This window comes from Macaca thibetana, chromosome 12 (assembly GCF_024542745.1).
Source record: "Macaca thibetana thibetana isolate TM-01 chromosome 12, ASM2454274v1, whole genome shotgun sequence".
In the NCBI taxonomy this organism is placed as follows: domain Eukaryota; kingdom Metazoa; phylum Chordata; class Mammalia; order Primates; family Cercopithecidae; genus Macaca; species Macaca thibetana.
Window position 1 is genome coordinate 1,201,774 of NC_065589.1, and position 13,926 is coordinate 1,215,699.

At 42.5% G+C, this 13,926-nt stretch overlaps 1 protein-coding gene across 5 annotated transcripts in view; it reads right to left on the reverse strand.

The window, feature by feature from the left end:
- Window positions 1-13,926, reverse strand: part of FARP2 (FERM, ARH/RhoGEF and pleckstrin domain protein 2) — a 148,707-nt gene that overhangs the window by 117,508 nt on the left and 17,273 nt on the right. For 3 of the 5 annotated variants that reach the window (XM_050751950.1, XM_050751948.1, XM_050751952.1), the window contains exon 2: window positions 13,667-13,875. The exons of 1 other annotated variant lie outside the window; for it this stretch is intronic. In XM_050751950.1, the coding sequence (XP_050607907.1) occupies window positions 13,667-13,849 (183 nt within the window). In that variant the 5' untranslated portion in view covers window positions 13,850-13,875. The remainder of the gene's footprint in view (window positions 1-13,666; window positions 13,876-13,926) is intronic. One more of the 5 variants, XM_050751949.1, reaches the window with a different exon arrangement.

The following is a 13,926-nucleotide window of genomic DNA, read 5'->3' on the forward strand; positions in this document are numbered from 1 at the left end:
GCGGGCGGATCACAAGGTCAGGAGATCGAGACCACGGTGAAACCCCGTCTCTACTAAAAATACAAAAAATTAGCCGGGCGCGGTTGTGGGCGCCTGTAGTCCCAGCTACTCGGGAGGCTGAGGCAGGAGAATGGCGTGAACCCGGGAGGCGGAGCTTGCAGTGAGCCAAGATCGCGCCACTGCACTCCAGCCTGGGCAACAGAGCGAGACTCCGTCTAAAAAAAAAAAAAAAAAAAAAAAAAAAAAAAAAAAAAAAAAAGAAAATGTACAATATACAACAAAATACTATTATTTTATAAACTACTTGACTTGAATGATTTAAAAAGCAGCATCAATCTCTTAACTGAGGAAAATTAACAGCAATAAAAGAGTTTTAGTTTTTATAATTTACTTTATAGCAACCATTTCCAAAACAAGTTTGCCCTCCTCTAGTGTTCTCAGTTTTCTCCAAATTTGATTCCTCTAAATTAGTAAAATTTGAAGACTCATTATGAAACCCTGTGTTTTACTAAGAGCTGATGAAACACTCGCAAGATGGTTGTTTTTGTTTATGTTGATATACTAACAAGTCCAATTTTATATGATGTTAGGACTTATGTATAATTTATAATTTCATTTAATACAATTAATATTCATAACTAAATTTAGGACGCTTCTATTACTTTACATGTTTTTAAGAAATTTAAAATTGATGTAAATTAAAGCCAAAAACAAACAATATAAGACTGAATAAACTTGATTTAACATGTTTACTTTAAAAGAGCTCACTGTGTATTTTTAGCATGTATGTTCCAACATTTTCCCTAGGATAGTAATGTCTAGAGCCTTTAAGCCATGTTTGAGTTGTCTTAATTGAAATTTGCTTTAATAAAAAAGAGGCTTTTCTTCTGCTACAAAGATCTGATTTGACCAGTTTCAAATATCAATACATGCAAAAGGCATAAGGATGCATATTAGCAAGAACCAAAAAAATCTAAAAGTGTAATTATGAGAAAACATCATGAATATCTAAAGAAGATTAAGAAGGAATGCATTTTTCATAATCAGGAATATTAGATTTATTTCAGAGAAATATTTAATTAATCCATGAACTTATCAGTTGTATCTCCAGGATCCAACTGATTCTCACCGCTAGCTTTTGAGAAGTTGATTAGTTCCAGGCAAGTGTTTAAGACTGTGGATCAAGGAGGAAAGAATATCTTTCTGACTTTCCTAGAAACCAGAAAAAGCCTTAAGTAGGACTGGGATCTCCTCTGCCACTGTGGCAAAAAGAAGTTGCTATATAAAGTGCAAAACTGAACATGCAAAACATCACTCATGTGCATAGAACATTCAGAGCCCTCCAGTAACAACAGTTTGGAAGCGCCAACAGATACTTTTTATGTTTCTCTTTAACGACCAGTCTAAATTTCTCTAAGAATAAAAGCCCAGAAGTTGAAGACTGATGACAGTTTAGAAAAGCTGTCTTTGGTGACTGCAATGTCACCCAAAGGCTTCCACTAGGTCATGGTGAATGCCATGTGTCAAAGATATTCTGACACTTGGGTATTTGTCAGAGATATTCTGACACTTGGCATTCACCATGACCTAGTGTGATAACAGTGGTGGCTTCACAGAAGGGCAATGTTAGCACCTTCTGGAAGGTCACAGCAATGGCCCCCTTGCACCCGGTGCACTGAAAAGAGCTCACATTCCTTGAGGACATAGCAACAATAATTTTTCCCACCAAGCCCAGTGCCTGAGAACCCTCTACTCAGATGCCTAATGAGCCTCTTAAACTCCACATGGCCCCAAACCAAAGCAGCTCTCCGACGGGCTCCCTAGTGCAGAACATGTGAGCTCAGGCCCAGTCCCTGCACCACGTTGGCTCCTGGGTTTCTGATTCTCCACATCAGCACAAGCAAATTCTGCAGGCTCCACCTTCAAAATCTCTCCAGGATGCAACTGGTTCTCACTACCTCCCTTGCTCCCTCTACCCAAGCCACGTCCTGGGTGACTGCAAATGTCACCCAAAGGCTCCCCTCTTGCCCTGGCCTGGCTCTGGACCAAGTCATCACGTCCTGGGTGGAATTCCATTTCCCTCCATGTGAGCAGAAGCCCTCCTGGATGCCACCTGCTCCACTCCCATCACATGGTCTCTTGCTAATCCCCAAACATGCCAGATGGGGGTCACCTAATGGCACCCGCATGTGCTATTCCATCCACCTGAACACTGTTCTCAAGAACAGAGATCCATGCCGGCCCCTCCCACCACAGGAACAGGGGTGTGGGAGTGTGGGATGCGGATCCCATCTGAGCACAGCCCCATGTCTCCTGCTCCCTCCGTGCTTTATTTCTCTCCCGGGCACAAAGCACTTCGCACTGTACCTTGTCTACCGTTGAGCTCCCCACTGCCGAAAAAGTGCAAGGAGGCAGAGCTCCTGTCCACCACATTCACTTTGGCACTCACAGCTCCGACGGCAGAGGCCAGTGCACACCGAGGCTCAGCAAACACCTGCTGAACATGTGCTGGCCTAAGGCTGTTGGGGTGAGCACGGCCCAAACCCACATCCCGTCTATGTGGCTTTCCGTAATTTTTCTATCCTTTCCTTCACCATAATTAGTCACTTTCTGTGAAGTCTCCAGCACTCCCTGATTCTTATTTCCTTTTTTATTTCCGATACAATGTATTAAATATCTTCCCAACTCTTAAGTTATTTTTAAACTTCAAACATGATGTAGACCCAAAACACCAAAAACTGCACAAAACAAAAAATAAAACAGACAAATTTGATGAAAATGTGTCTAAAAATCCTAATTTTTGTCTATTAAACAGGAGATGTTACTAAAAATTATAATATGAAATGTTCATAAAGGTGAGAGAAATGAACACCTGCATATACCACTGGCAGGGGCATGAGGTGCTTCTGCTGTTTCTGGAATACAATTTCACAATACGTATCAAAGACCTCAAAACTGTACATACACTTTGATGAAGAACCTCCATGTCTATACGTTTACCCCAAGGAGACAAACAAAAATGCATATAAAATTTTCTATAGGCTGGGTGCGGTGGCTCACACCTGTAATCCTAGCACTTTGGGAGGCTGAGGCTGGTAGATGGCTTGAGCCCAGGAGTTCAAGACCAGTCTGAGCAACGTGGGGAAACTCCATCTCTCCAAAAAACGCAAAATTAGCTGGGCATGGTGGCACACATCTGTAGCCCCAGCTACTTGGGAGGCTGAGGTGTGAGGATCCCTTGAGACCAGGAGGCGGAGGTTGAATTGTGCCACTGCACTCCAGCCTGGGCAACAGAATGAAACCCTGCCTCAAAAAAAAAAAAAAAAAGATTCTGTACAGAGAAACTGAAAATAGAAAACTATATAGCCATTAAAAACTTTTAAAAAGATCATATTAAAAAAGTTCAGAATATAATGTTTAATTTTTGAAAAGACTACAAAGACTATAAAAATGCATACAGTTTAGTCCCAGTTTTGTTTAATATAGGTGAATATATAAAAGGCCAGAAGGGTATTCAGAAAAATGTGAATGGTTGTTCTCCCTGGGTAGTTATCCTTGGCTGTGGGCCACTGTGAGTTTCTGTTTTTCTGCAGTGAACAAGTATTAACTGTATCATGAAAACTGAATTACATTTTGGATGAATTCCCTCCAAAAAAAGCAGCAAGAGGAACCTTGAGAGATGCGTTGACTGGTCTTCCAGCTGCAGCATGTAACCCAATGGGCCTTTTTGCTCAACATGCAGGAAAGGACTTGGGGGGCCTCACTAGAGGCAGCTTCATCCCCAGAAAGCTGAGGTGCTGCAGTGCAAGTGTTAAACCACTGTGAACACATAATTTGTGAAATAATCATATAACTTGAAAAATATACTTGTAACACTCTGTAAGGTAAAAAAGCAGAATGCACTCTTTCAAAGAACAGAGATCACTATAATTCTAGCATCAGCTCTCTGGAGATTCATGATTACTTTCTATACCTAAAAATGAACGATAATGTAGAATTAGCTTCTTTACGTGAGGCTGATATGACCGAAAAATGCTCCCTAGAAGTGAAGCGCCAACAGAACCTTGAAAAGCACTGTACCTTCTAGCTGTGGAAGAGAGGGCTTCGAGGTCTGTTTTGTTCAAGGACGAACAGGGGAAGAAATGAGGGTGAGAAACAAATGGCATCAGCAAAAGGTGCCTGACGGACGGGGCAGGCTGATGGAAGCTCAGGTGAGAAGTCCACACCCCAGAGCCTGTGAACTCTTCTCAAAGTCAGTGGTCCTCAATCCTGCCTAGAGCACCTTGAGGAATTTCTCAACAATACAACAACCAGCAGCAGGCCGGGGTACAGCTGAGTTTGAAAAGTTTTGGGCACCAGAGGGGAGTGGCACCCCAGGACAAAGTGGCTGGTGGTGGCAATCGAAGAGGCCAGGAGTGCCGCTACTTACAGCCCACAACAGGCCAGGTACAGCGCCCACAGCAGAGTGGGGTTTCCAGAATAGGGAAAGGGACTGGCAGAACACCAGGGGCACAAGGCAATCCCCTAGGATGGGCCCGTGTTGGGGAAGGGAATGTAAGATGGCATGACCACTTTCCAGAGCAATGTCACAGCATCTAGTGAGGGCTGATTCACACACATGCACGCGCTGACACCCACGAGAATGCGCACAGCTACACAGCTGGTCACATCCAAACACTGGGAACAAATACAATGCTCACCAACAGGAACAAGAGTCACTTCTAGGATACGTGGGAAGCAGCAGAATGACCCGGAGCGAGACATTTCAGTGTGGCCAAGCAGAACAGTCAACAATGTCAGGGATTTCTGAAAGTACGACGTGACCAGAGGGTGTATGCCGGGCAGCTGAGGGAAGGTCTGTAGAGGAGAACTGTGGGCCCTTCTGTCCTCTGGGGACTGCCCTGACCTGCAATCTACACAGCCTCAGCAGGAGCAGATGAGCACCCATGGCATCCCATCCTCTGGCCACAGGTCCAGGTAGGGCACCTGACCAAACTGCTTCAAAGAATCCCTTCTCCTAATCTCCAGCCCCGGAAAAGGCTCATGTCCACACTCCATCGGGGGGTAAGGGTTGAGATTTAAAACCTGGTCCTAACCTGCCCCAGGTGGAAGCCGGGTACAGAGTGGGGATAGGCACGCTGGTCATGAAGGCCCAGAAGAGCCTGCTCAGTGGAGGCAGGGCACATTCAACACACACTACCCACCCTCTCCTCCTCCTGGTTCTGACCTCTTTGCGGGGAGTTGGGCCAAGAATGCAGGCATTTGAAGTTTCAGGGGAGGGATGCGAAGAACTGAAGGGTAGTGGCAATTCAGGGGCAGTCAAGTAAAATATAGTATGGGTTGAGCATCCCTAATATAATAAGCTGAAATCTGAAATGCTTCAAAATTCAAAAAATTTTAGTGCCAACATAATGTTCAAAGGAAATGCTCATGGAACAATTCAGGTTTTGGATTTTCAGATTCTGGATGCTTGACTAATAAGCATAATGCAAATATTCCAAAATCTGAAAAAAATTTGAAACTCTTCTGGTCCTAAGCATGTTAGATAAGGGATACTCAACCTGTACAAACTCAGTTTTTCTAGCCTCCCACAAATCAAATAACAACAGAATCAAATTCTTTCCTGATCAAAAATGGGGGAGTTACATGGGTGCGAGTAGATCGAGGGGTTTCTGAGTTGGGGCTCGCAGCTCACATGGGACAGCCACTGCCTGTGTCGCCTGATATGTGATCAACCACATCAGGTGCTAGAACTCTCAGGTACTCAAGAAATGGTGTGCAAATCCAGTGACCAGTCAGCAAGCTTCACCCCCACAAGCCTCTGCTGAGATCCTGAAGTAACTTGGTTATTCTCTGCTATACAACCACTGTCACGGCGTCTTCACTGGTACAGGGATCAACAGGATGACATTTCCCTATTCTTTTCCATTTGCTGGCCTAACTTCTTCATCAGTCGCCCTAGATGTGTATTCTAACACACACTGTGACTTACCAACCTTGCTTGTGTATGTGTGTTAGGGCTTGGTGGGGAACTGGCTCTGGGAGTGCCAACATCACCACTGGGTAAGTAAGAATAAAAATGTCCACGTCTCTGCCATGCACCACCCTACCACATTCTTGAGCATCAGGGTCAAAGGAATAGATCAACTTTCCAAGACCAAATAACAGGTTTTAAAAGCTAGGGTAGAGTCACATAATAGCTTGGTATCCCAGAAACACATAAGAGCTTTTGTATAAAACCTCTATTATCCCCAAATTTCAGAAGCTGAGTTACTTTTTCTTCTGAGGTCAGACCAAAATAAGCTCTAAGGCAGTTTATTTGCCATATTTAGGATGTTCATGTGGGAGCAATGACAAACATCTGGCTACAATACTTTCTGGAATTTTGACTATTTCTTCCTGCCAGAATGAAAACATTAAGTTTTTACTGGAATAGCAAGTTAAAATCTTCTAGCATGGAACTTCGTGATTGAGAATTTGTCTTCCTACTTGTCACATATTTAACCTAAAGCCTCTGCAATTCTAAAGAAGAAAAGAAAAAGAAAGTCCATCCTAAAAACTGTGAGTATGTTAAAGAAAAGGGGAACATGAGAAAGTAGATGAACAGTAATAAATAAAACCCTCGTGCTCATTAGAAGCAATCCCCACTTGTCAGCAAAGGCAAAGGACATCTGCTGCCGGGGCAAGGCATCACACCCTTAAACTGCATCCCAGGCTGTTCTTTAATCATTACATATCTCTTCTCCATAATACTAACTTTCAGATAATAGAAAACCTTTAAATTGCATTAACTCCTAAACCTGAGAGTTAATTATGAATTAATGAGAGTATAATTGTTCTAGACATCTTACCCTCTAAAGAGCTTGGGAAGACTTTCTGGAATGGGGGTCTCAACTCTCCTTCCACTGCATCCAGCAATGGAGTTAGACACTTTTCACACCTGGCGTGGTCTGGAGCTGAAAGTATTTCTACCCCATGACTTAGCACACAAAACAAGGCAAGCTGACACACAACTTTCAGATGGTTTTAAAACAATTTATGACTCAAAAACAAGATTCTTTAGAGCCGAGGCCAGATTTCTATGTTCAAAACCACAGAATTTGTTTAATCATAAAAACAAATCAAGACTTTACTAGATAAAAAAAACTAGTCACTGACCTTTAATTAGCTAAATATCCCATTAACAAATGTCAAAAGCGGCTTAAAATAAAACATAATTGAAGTCAATATCCACAAATAGGCCTTCGACCTAAATACATCATACAGATTTCTCTCCTGACCAAAAATCAGTTTACAAGTTGGCTTCTGGCTAGGTGTAGTAGCTCACACCTATAATCCCAACACTTTGGGAGGCTGAGGCAGGAGGACTGCTAGAGACCAAGAGTTTGAGACAACCTGGGCAACGTGGGGAGACCCCATCTCTACAAAAATTTAACAAATTAGCCAACATGGTGGTGCACACCTGTAGTCCCAGCTAATCGAGAGGCTGAGGCAGGAGGATCACCTGAGCGTGGGGAGGTCGAGGCTGCAGTGAGTTTTGACTATGCCACTGCACTCCAGTCTGGGTGACAGAGCGAGACCCTGTCTCAAAAAAAAAACAAAGATAGGCCAGGCACAGCAGCTCACACCTGTAATCCCAGCATTTTGGGAGGCCGAGTGGGGTGGATCACTTAAGGTCAAGAGTTCAAAACCAGCCTGGCCAACATGATGAAACTCCGTCTCTACTAAAAATACAAAAAAAAAATTAGCCGGGCATGGTGGTGGGCACCTGTAATCCCAACTACTCAGGAGGCTAAGGCAGGAGAATCACTTGAGCCAGAGGCAGAGGTTGCAGTGGGCTGAAATCACACCATTGCACTCCAGCCTGAGTGACAGAGCGAAATTCTGCCTCAAAAATAAAAATAAAAATATCATTCTCAAACCACAATGAGATACTACTACACACCTACTAGGATGGCTAGAATAAAAAAGTCAGAAAATAGTTAAGTGTTGGCAAATATGTGGAGAAATTGGAATACATAACATTGCTGGCAGGAATGTAAAATGGCACAGCTACTTTGGAAAACAGTCTCGCAGTTCCTCTAATGATTAGACCTAGAGTTCCCATGTGACCCAGCAATTCTACTTCTAGGTATTCTGTCACTCCTGTGCATCCACAGGTTTGGCATCCACAGATTTGATTAACCAACTGATGATCAAAACTGCTAAAAACAACCCCACCAAAATGATAAAAAGTAATAGTACAAGAGATAATAGTCAATACAGTATAACAAATATTCACACAGTGTTTCCATTGTATGAGGTATTATAAGTAATCTAGAGATGAGTTAAAGTACACCAGATGGCCAGACGCAGTGGCTCACGCCTGTAATCCCAGCACTATGGGAGGCTAAGGTGGGTGGATCACCTGAGGTCAGGAGTTCGAGACCAGCCTGGCCAACGTGGTGAAACCCTGTCTCTACTAAAAATACAAAAAATTAACTGGGTGTAGTGGCGGGCACCTATAATCCCAGCTACTTGAGAGGCTGAGGCAGGAGAATCACTTGAACCCAGGGGGCAGAGGTTGCAGTGAGCTGAGATCACGCCACTGCACTCCAGTCTGGGTGACAAAGTAAGACTCCGTCTCAAAATAAAAAAATTAATTAATTAAATAAAATAACGTACACCAGAAGATGTGTATATGCAAATACTATACCATTTTTTATATAAGGAATTTGAACATCTACGGATATTGGTATCCTCAAGGGTCCTAGACCCACCCACTCCCGCTAAGATACCGAGACAACTTTATCCTCTCAAAAATGAAAACATACATCCACACAAAAACTTGTAAATGAATGTTTACAGCAGAATTATTCATAATAGCCAAAAGATGGAAACAATCCAAATGTCCATCAACTGAGGAACAGATAAAATGTAGTATGTACATACAATGAAATATTATTCAGCCATGAAAAAGAATGAAGTACTGCTACATGTTACAATATGGATGAACCTTCAAAACATATACTAAGTGAAAAAAGCCAGTCATACAAGACTACATAGTATATGATCCTAATCATATGAAATATCCAGAACAAGGAAATCGATAGTGATAGAAAGTAGGTTAGTGTTTGCTTAGAGCTGAGGGGAAGGGAGACAGGTTGAGGAGGTGATAGCTAAAAGATGTGGGGTGATTAAAATGGTCTAAAATTGACTGTGGTGATAGTTGTACATTTCTGTGAATATTAAATACCAGTGAATTTTACACTTTAAATGGGTAAATCGTATGGCATGTGAATTACATCTCTATAAAGCTGTTAAAACATTTCAGCTCCATTTTATCCACTAACACTATTACATACTGAACTTCTAGCTTCAAATCATCTTGACTTATCTGTGGCAACAATAAACAAGCACGCATTTCTAGATGTAGAGAGAAAGCATTGCAAGAATAAATATGCATGTATTTCTAGATCTAGAAAGAACGAGCTGCAAGAATAAACAAGCATGTGTTTCTAGATCTAGGGAAAAGTGCTGCAAGAATAAACACGTACGCATTTCTAGATCTAGAAGGAAAGAACAGGAACAAAATACAACCCTGTGCTCAATCACCTCCACTAGCTTCTCTGTCAGCAGTTTTTGCTCTAGAATCATTTGTCATTCTTGTGGCAGTCTGCCTTGACAGAAAACAAATTTTCATTTGTACACTCTGGGAGATGGGAGATATAAACAGAACTTGAGACTTATAGAGCTCAACTTTCTGAAGAAAATATAAGGAAGACAGCCAGGGCTTATTTGTTGCAGACATACATAAAACCACTCACCACAGATTATACATGGACAGACAGCCATGAGCACTGAGGTCTTCAGGCCAAGTGGGTCTGTATTTTCACCAAAGCAAAAAAATAAGCATTTTAAAAACAACGAAATGTCAGAACTTCCCCTGTGTTAAAAAGGTTCCTGAAATGTGAACTTCCAGCATCAACTTGGGGAATCTGCACAGCACCACACGATGCCAGTGTTTTCTGGCCATGTGAACACAGAAGCAGCTCGTGCCTTTCAAGTTTAGCATCAGCACATCTCCTTGGAAGAACACCGCTGCTTAAGACTTAAGTGAAAAGACAATGTAGTAAACAGACAAGTAAGATAGGTGCATATGGCCAGAAAACCCCAAAACAAAACAAAATTGAATCCCTGAGGTTAGAAAACACTGCAACAGAGGGAAAAATTCAAAACATTCTCAAAGTCTGTTAACCAAATCTAACTTTTGATTTCATTCATTTAACACGTTGACTCAGCAAGGCCCTGTTCCAAACACCAGAGGAGCAGTAGATATAATACAGCCTTTCCTTCCCAGAACTTGCATTTCAGGAGCAGGGAGACAGCAAGCAGGCACGAGGATATGGTGTCTTCACCAAGACAGATCTGCCCAGCTGGGGTCTCACTGCTTAGTGCACCTGACACCTGGTAGCCGAGTGTCTGCCTCAGCCTACAGGTCCAACAGCAAAAACCACCTGACCACAGTATGTCTCTTGGTTCCAATGTAAAGGCAAGAGGCAGAGAGACAGAATACGAATGAGACAAGTGAACAAATGACAGCAAGACAGTGATGGTGAGCTTGGGTCAGACAACCAGCCTTGATCCAAAAACAACAAGGAAGAGGGGGTGGGACAAGCCTGCCTCTGTGGGGCTACGCAGGGGGGACTTCCCCAGGAGGGGACTCTGCCCACTCAGGGCAGGCCCCACTTACCAGCCCATCGACACCAAACCTTAGAGTGGCACAGACAATTGCACTTCCAGAGGCTGTATCCTGGTATACTGGCAATACTTGTCAGGGTAGATTACAAAAAATGCGCACCGATTCCTGGCCACTCTCCCACCAAGGTGCCTCTACTTCCCCACCCCTCGAATCAGAGCTAGCCTGGTAGCCTGCTTTAATTAATAAAACGTGGCAGAAGTGACAATGGACAAATTCCAAGCCAAGAGCCCAAGGAACACTGCAGTGCCCACTTCTGGACTGAGAACATTTCTGTGACCACGAAAATGAGGCCAAGTGAGCTGGAGGGAGAATGAGATTCTGCATGTGAGGTTCCAACCAGGGTGCCAAATGTGTGGGTAAGGCAATCCCAGATTGCCCAACCCTCTGAGTCAGCCTACTAGAGCCTCCAAACCAACACACAGACCTGTGATTTAAGCTCCATGTTTGGGATGGTTTGTTACTTAACAAAGCTAACTGATGCAGTTGTGGAGGACAGGGTACTTGGAAGCAGAATACAACCAACTTATAATATATTGAATTTTAGCTCTCCCTACAGGTGTGTATCAGCAGGCAACACAATGTAAAAAATACCCCAAGCTGGCACAGTGGCTCACATCTGTAGTCCTAGCTACTTGGGAGGCTGAGGCAGGAGGATCACTTGAATCCAAGAGTTAGAGGCTGGCCTGGGGAACATAGCAAGATCCTGTCTCTTAACAAAAAAAAAAGTACCCCATCCAACACAGGATATTCAGAATATGCAAGACCATTTTCTTTTTCTTCAAATAAAAGTTCTTTAATTTCTGGTAACTCTGCCAGATATATCAAATACCAAATACGACAGTTATATTTAACTGAAACAATAATCTCAATTTATTAAAACTGACAAGCTGTAAATATTGCAAAACTTTCACAAAATGGCATCTCTGATTTCCTTAGGTATAAAATGACTCATACTCAGTAAAGGTGAATTTCTCTGAGAAGAATTTACATCTTATTTACAGCTCAACAACAAATGTGTGCTTTTTTTCTTCTGGGTCCTAGTTTTAGTTGATAAAGTCCAGTAGGCAGAACAAAAAAAAAGAGAGAGAGAAAAAAAAGAGACACTCTAAAAGTAAACCTATTAGTACAATTATTTTTCTTTTACTTTTTTTTCTCTTAAATTTTGCACCTGTTATAAGCCTAGACTACAGTAAACGTGTTTATTGGAGGATGGCTACATGGTGGAAATTCCTCCAAACACTTGATTGAAAAAGATTCGGGAGCCCAATTAAGTTTCCAGACTAACCTATTTCCTACAGGAAAGTCACCCAAGAGCTGGTGAAAGCGCAGCCGACTGCTACTCTTCAGGGTTCAAAGGTTGCCCAGCTTCAGACCTCCTTCCCTGCACCAGAAGTGATGTGGGAAGTTGGACAGACAGGTCCTACCGGTTTCAGTTACCATGGCCCTGATGAAATTATCTTTCACTTCCTCCTCAGATAAGAGCTTCAGAAAAGTATCCCGGTCCCCTGAGTTCTCACACCCTCCATACTTGCCTTCAAACAACACTAAAGGCCAGAGACCACCTTGCTCAGAGCTTCACTGCCCCACCCACCAACCACCCCTCCTGTGTTCCCTCTTCCCTCCTTCCCACCCCATGCAATGCATTCTGCAATAAGGTCCACGGCTCAATAATAGTTTTACTTTCTGTGTAGCATCTTGACTCCTCAAAAGAAATTCCCAAGTGTAAATAAACCTCCTGCTAGAGTTTAAATTCATTCTCTTGTCCTTACTTTTGTGCCATTAAGAGCAAGAAAAGCTTCTAAAGATGTTACTTGAAAGCCAGAAAAAATTAGAAAAAAAGAGAATGCATTTGTGTATTACATATGAAAATAAATAATTTTAAAAAGAACTTTTGGCTGGGCACAGTGGCTTACACCTATAATCCTAGCACTTGGGAGGCTGAAGCAGGAGGATCTGTTGAGCCCAGGAGATTGAGGCCAGCCTGGGCAACATGGCAAAACCCTGTTTCTACTAAAAATACAAAAATTAGACAGGCATGGTGGTGTATGCTTGTAATCCCAGCTACTTCAGGGGTTGAGGAGGGCGGATCGCTTGAGCCCAGGAGGTCCAGGCTGCAGTGAGCCATGATCGCACCACTGCATTCCAGCCTGGGTGACAGAAGACACTTTCTCAAAAAAAGAAAAAAAAAAAAAAAGTAAAAAATGAATAAATAAAAAGAACTTTCATGCTAATAACATGTAGAAAAACAAAAAAAGTTTTCTAATACATTACATGGACCTAAAAAATAGTGTTACTTAAATATTGATATATGCATATATTCTTAGTATATTTAATTGTTCTTGCTAATATTACCAGTGCAATCTTCTATAACGGAATTTTCAAAATAAAAACTGTATTATCATTGACCTAGAAAAGTAAGTTATATGTTAACACCATACAACACTTCCTGCATGACAGGCTCTGTGTGTGGTGTCTGCTCAATCCTTACACCAGCAGCTCTGCGAAAGAGGGATTATAATTGTCCCCACGTTTCAGAATAGGAAGCTGACACACATGGAGGCTAAGTGGCATCCCCTCATCCTGGTGGCCCAGGCCTCATTGAGACCAGGTGGCTAAGCTGGGAAGGTCTGGGTGTACCATCTGGCTCCAGTCTGCACCTTCCAGCAGTCTCTTAGCCAGCCTCTCACGAAAGAAGAGTAGAAAGACCAAATTATACTACAATTTTAAACAAAAGATACGACAATACCACTTTCCAAATAAAAGGAGAAATTCAGATTTACCGTTTCTAAGGATTTTCTCATGTGTTACCAAAGTCACTTTTGGTCAACTTAATATGCAAAGTCTAACCAGCAAAATGGAACTTGGTATATAATTTGACCGTTAGAAGATATAACAAAATACGCCTCCAAAAATCATGCTTCTTACCTCAGTGTCAAATATTTCCACGGTGTTGTCCAGCAGCTTTACTCTGAGGTGCAGGTGCTTCTCTTGCATTCTGGGCAACAGAGTCTGCCCAGGCTCAAGGGTGCTAACTCCCACAGGGGTCTGGGCACCCAAGCGTGTCCCTGCAGTCTGCAGGACTCTGTATGTTCCTTCTATCTCTCCCATTCTTCACCATCTGAGTGAAGAAAACACTAAAATAAAAAAAAAAAAACCACACACACACACATGAAGGAATTATCACA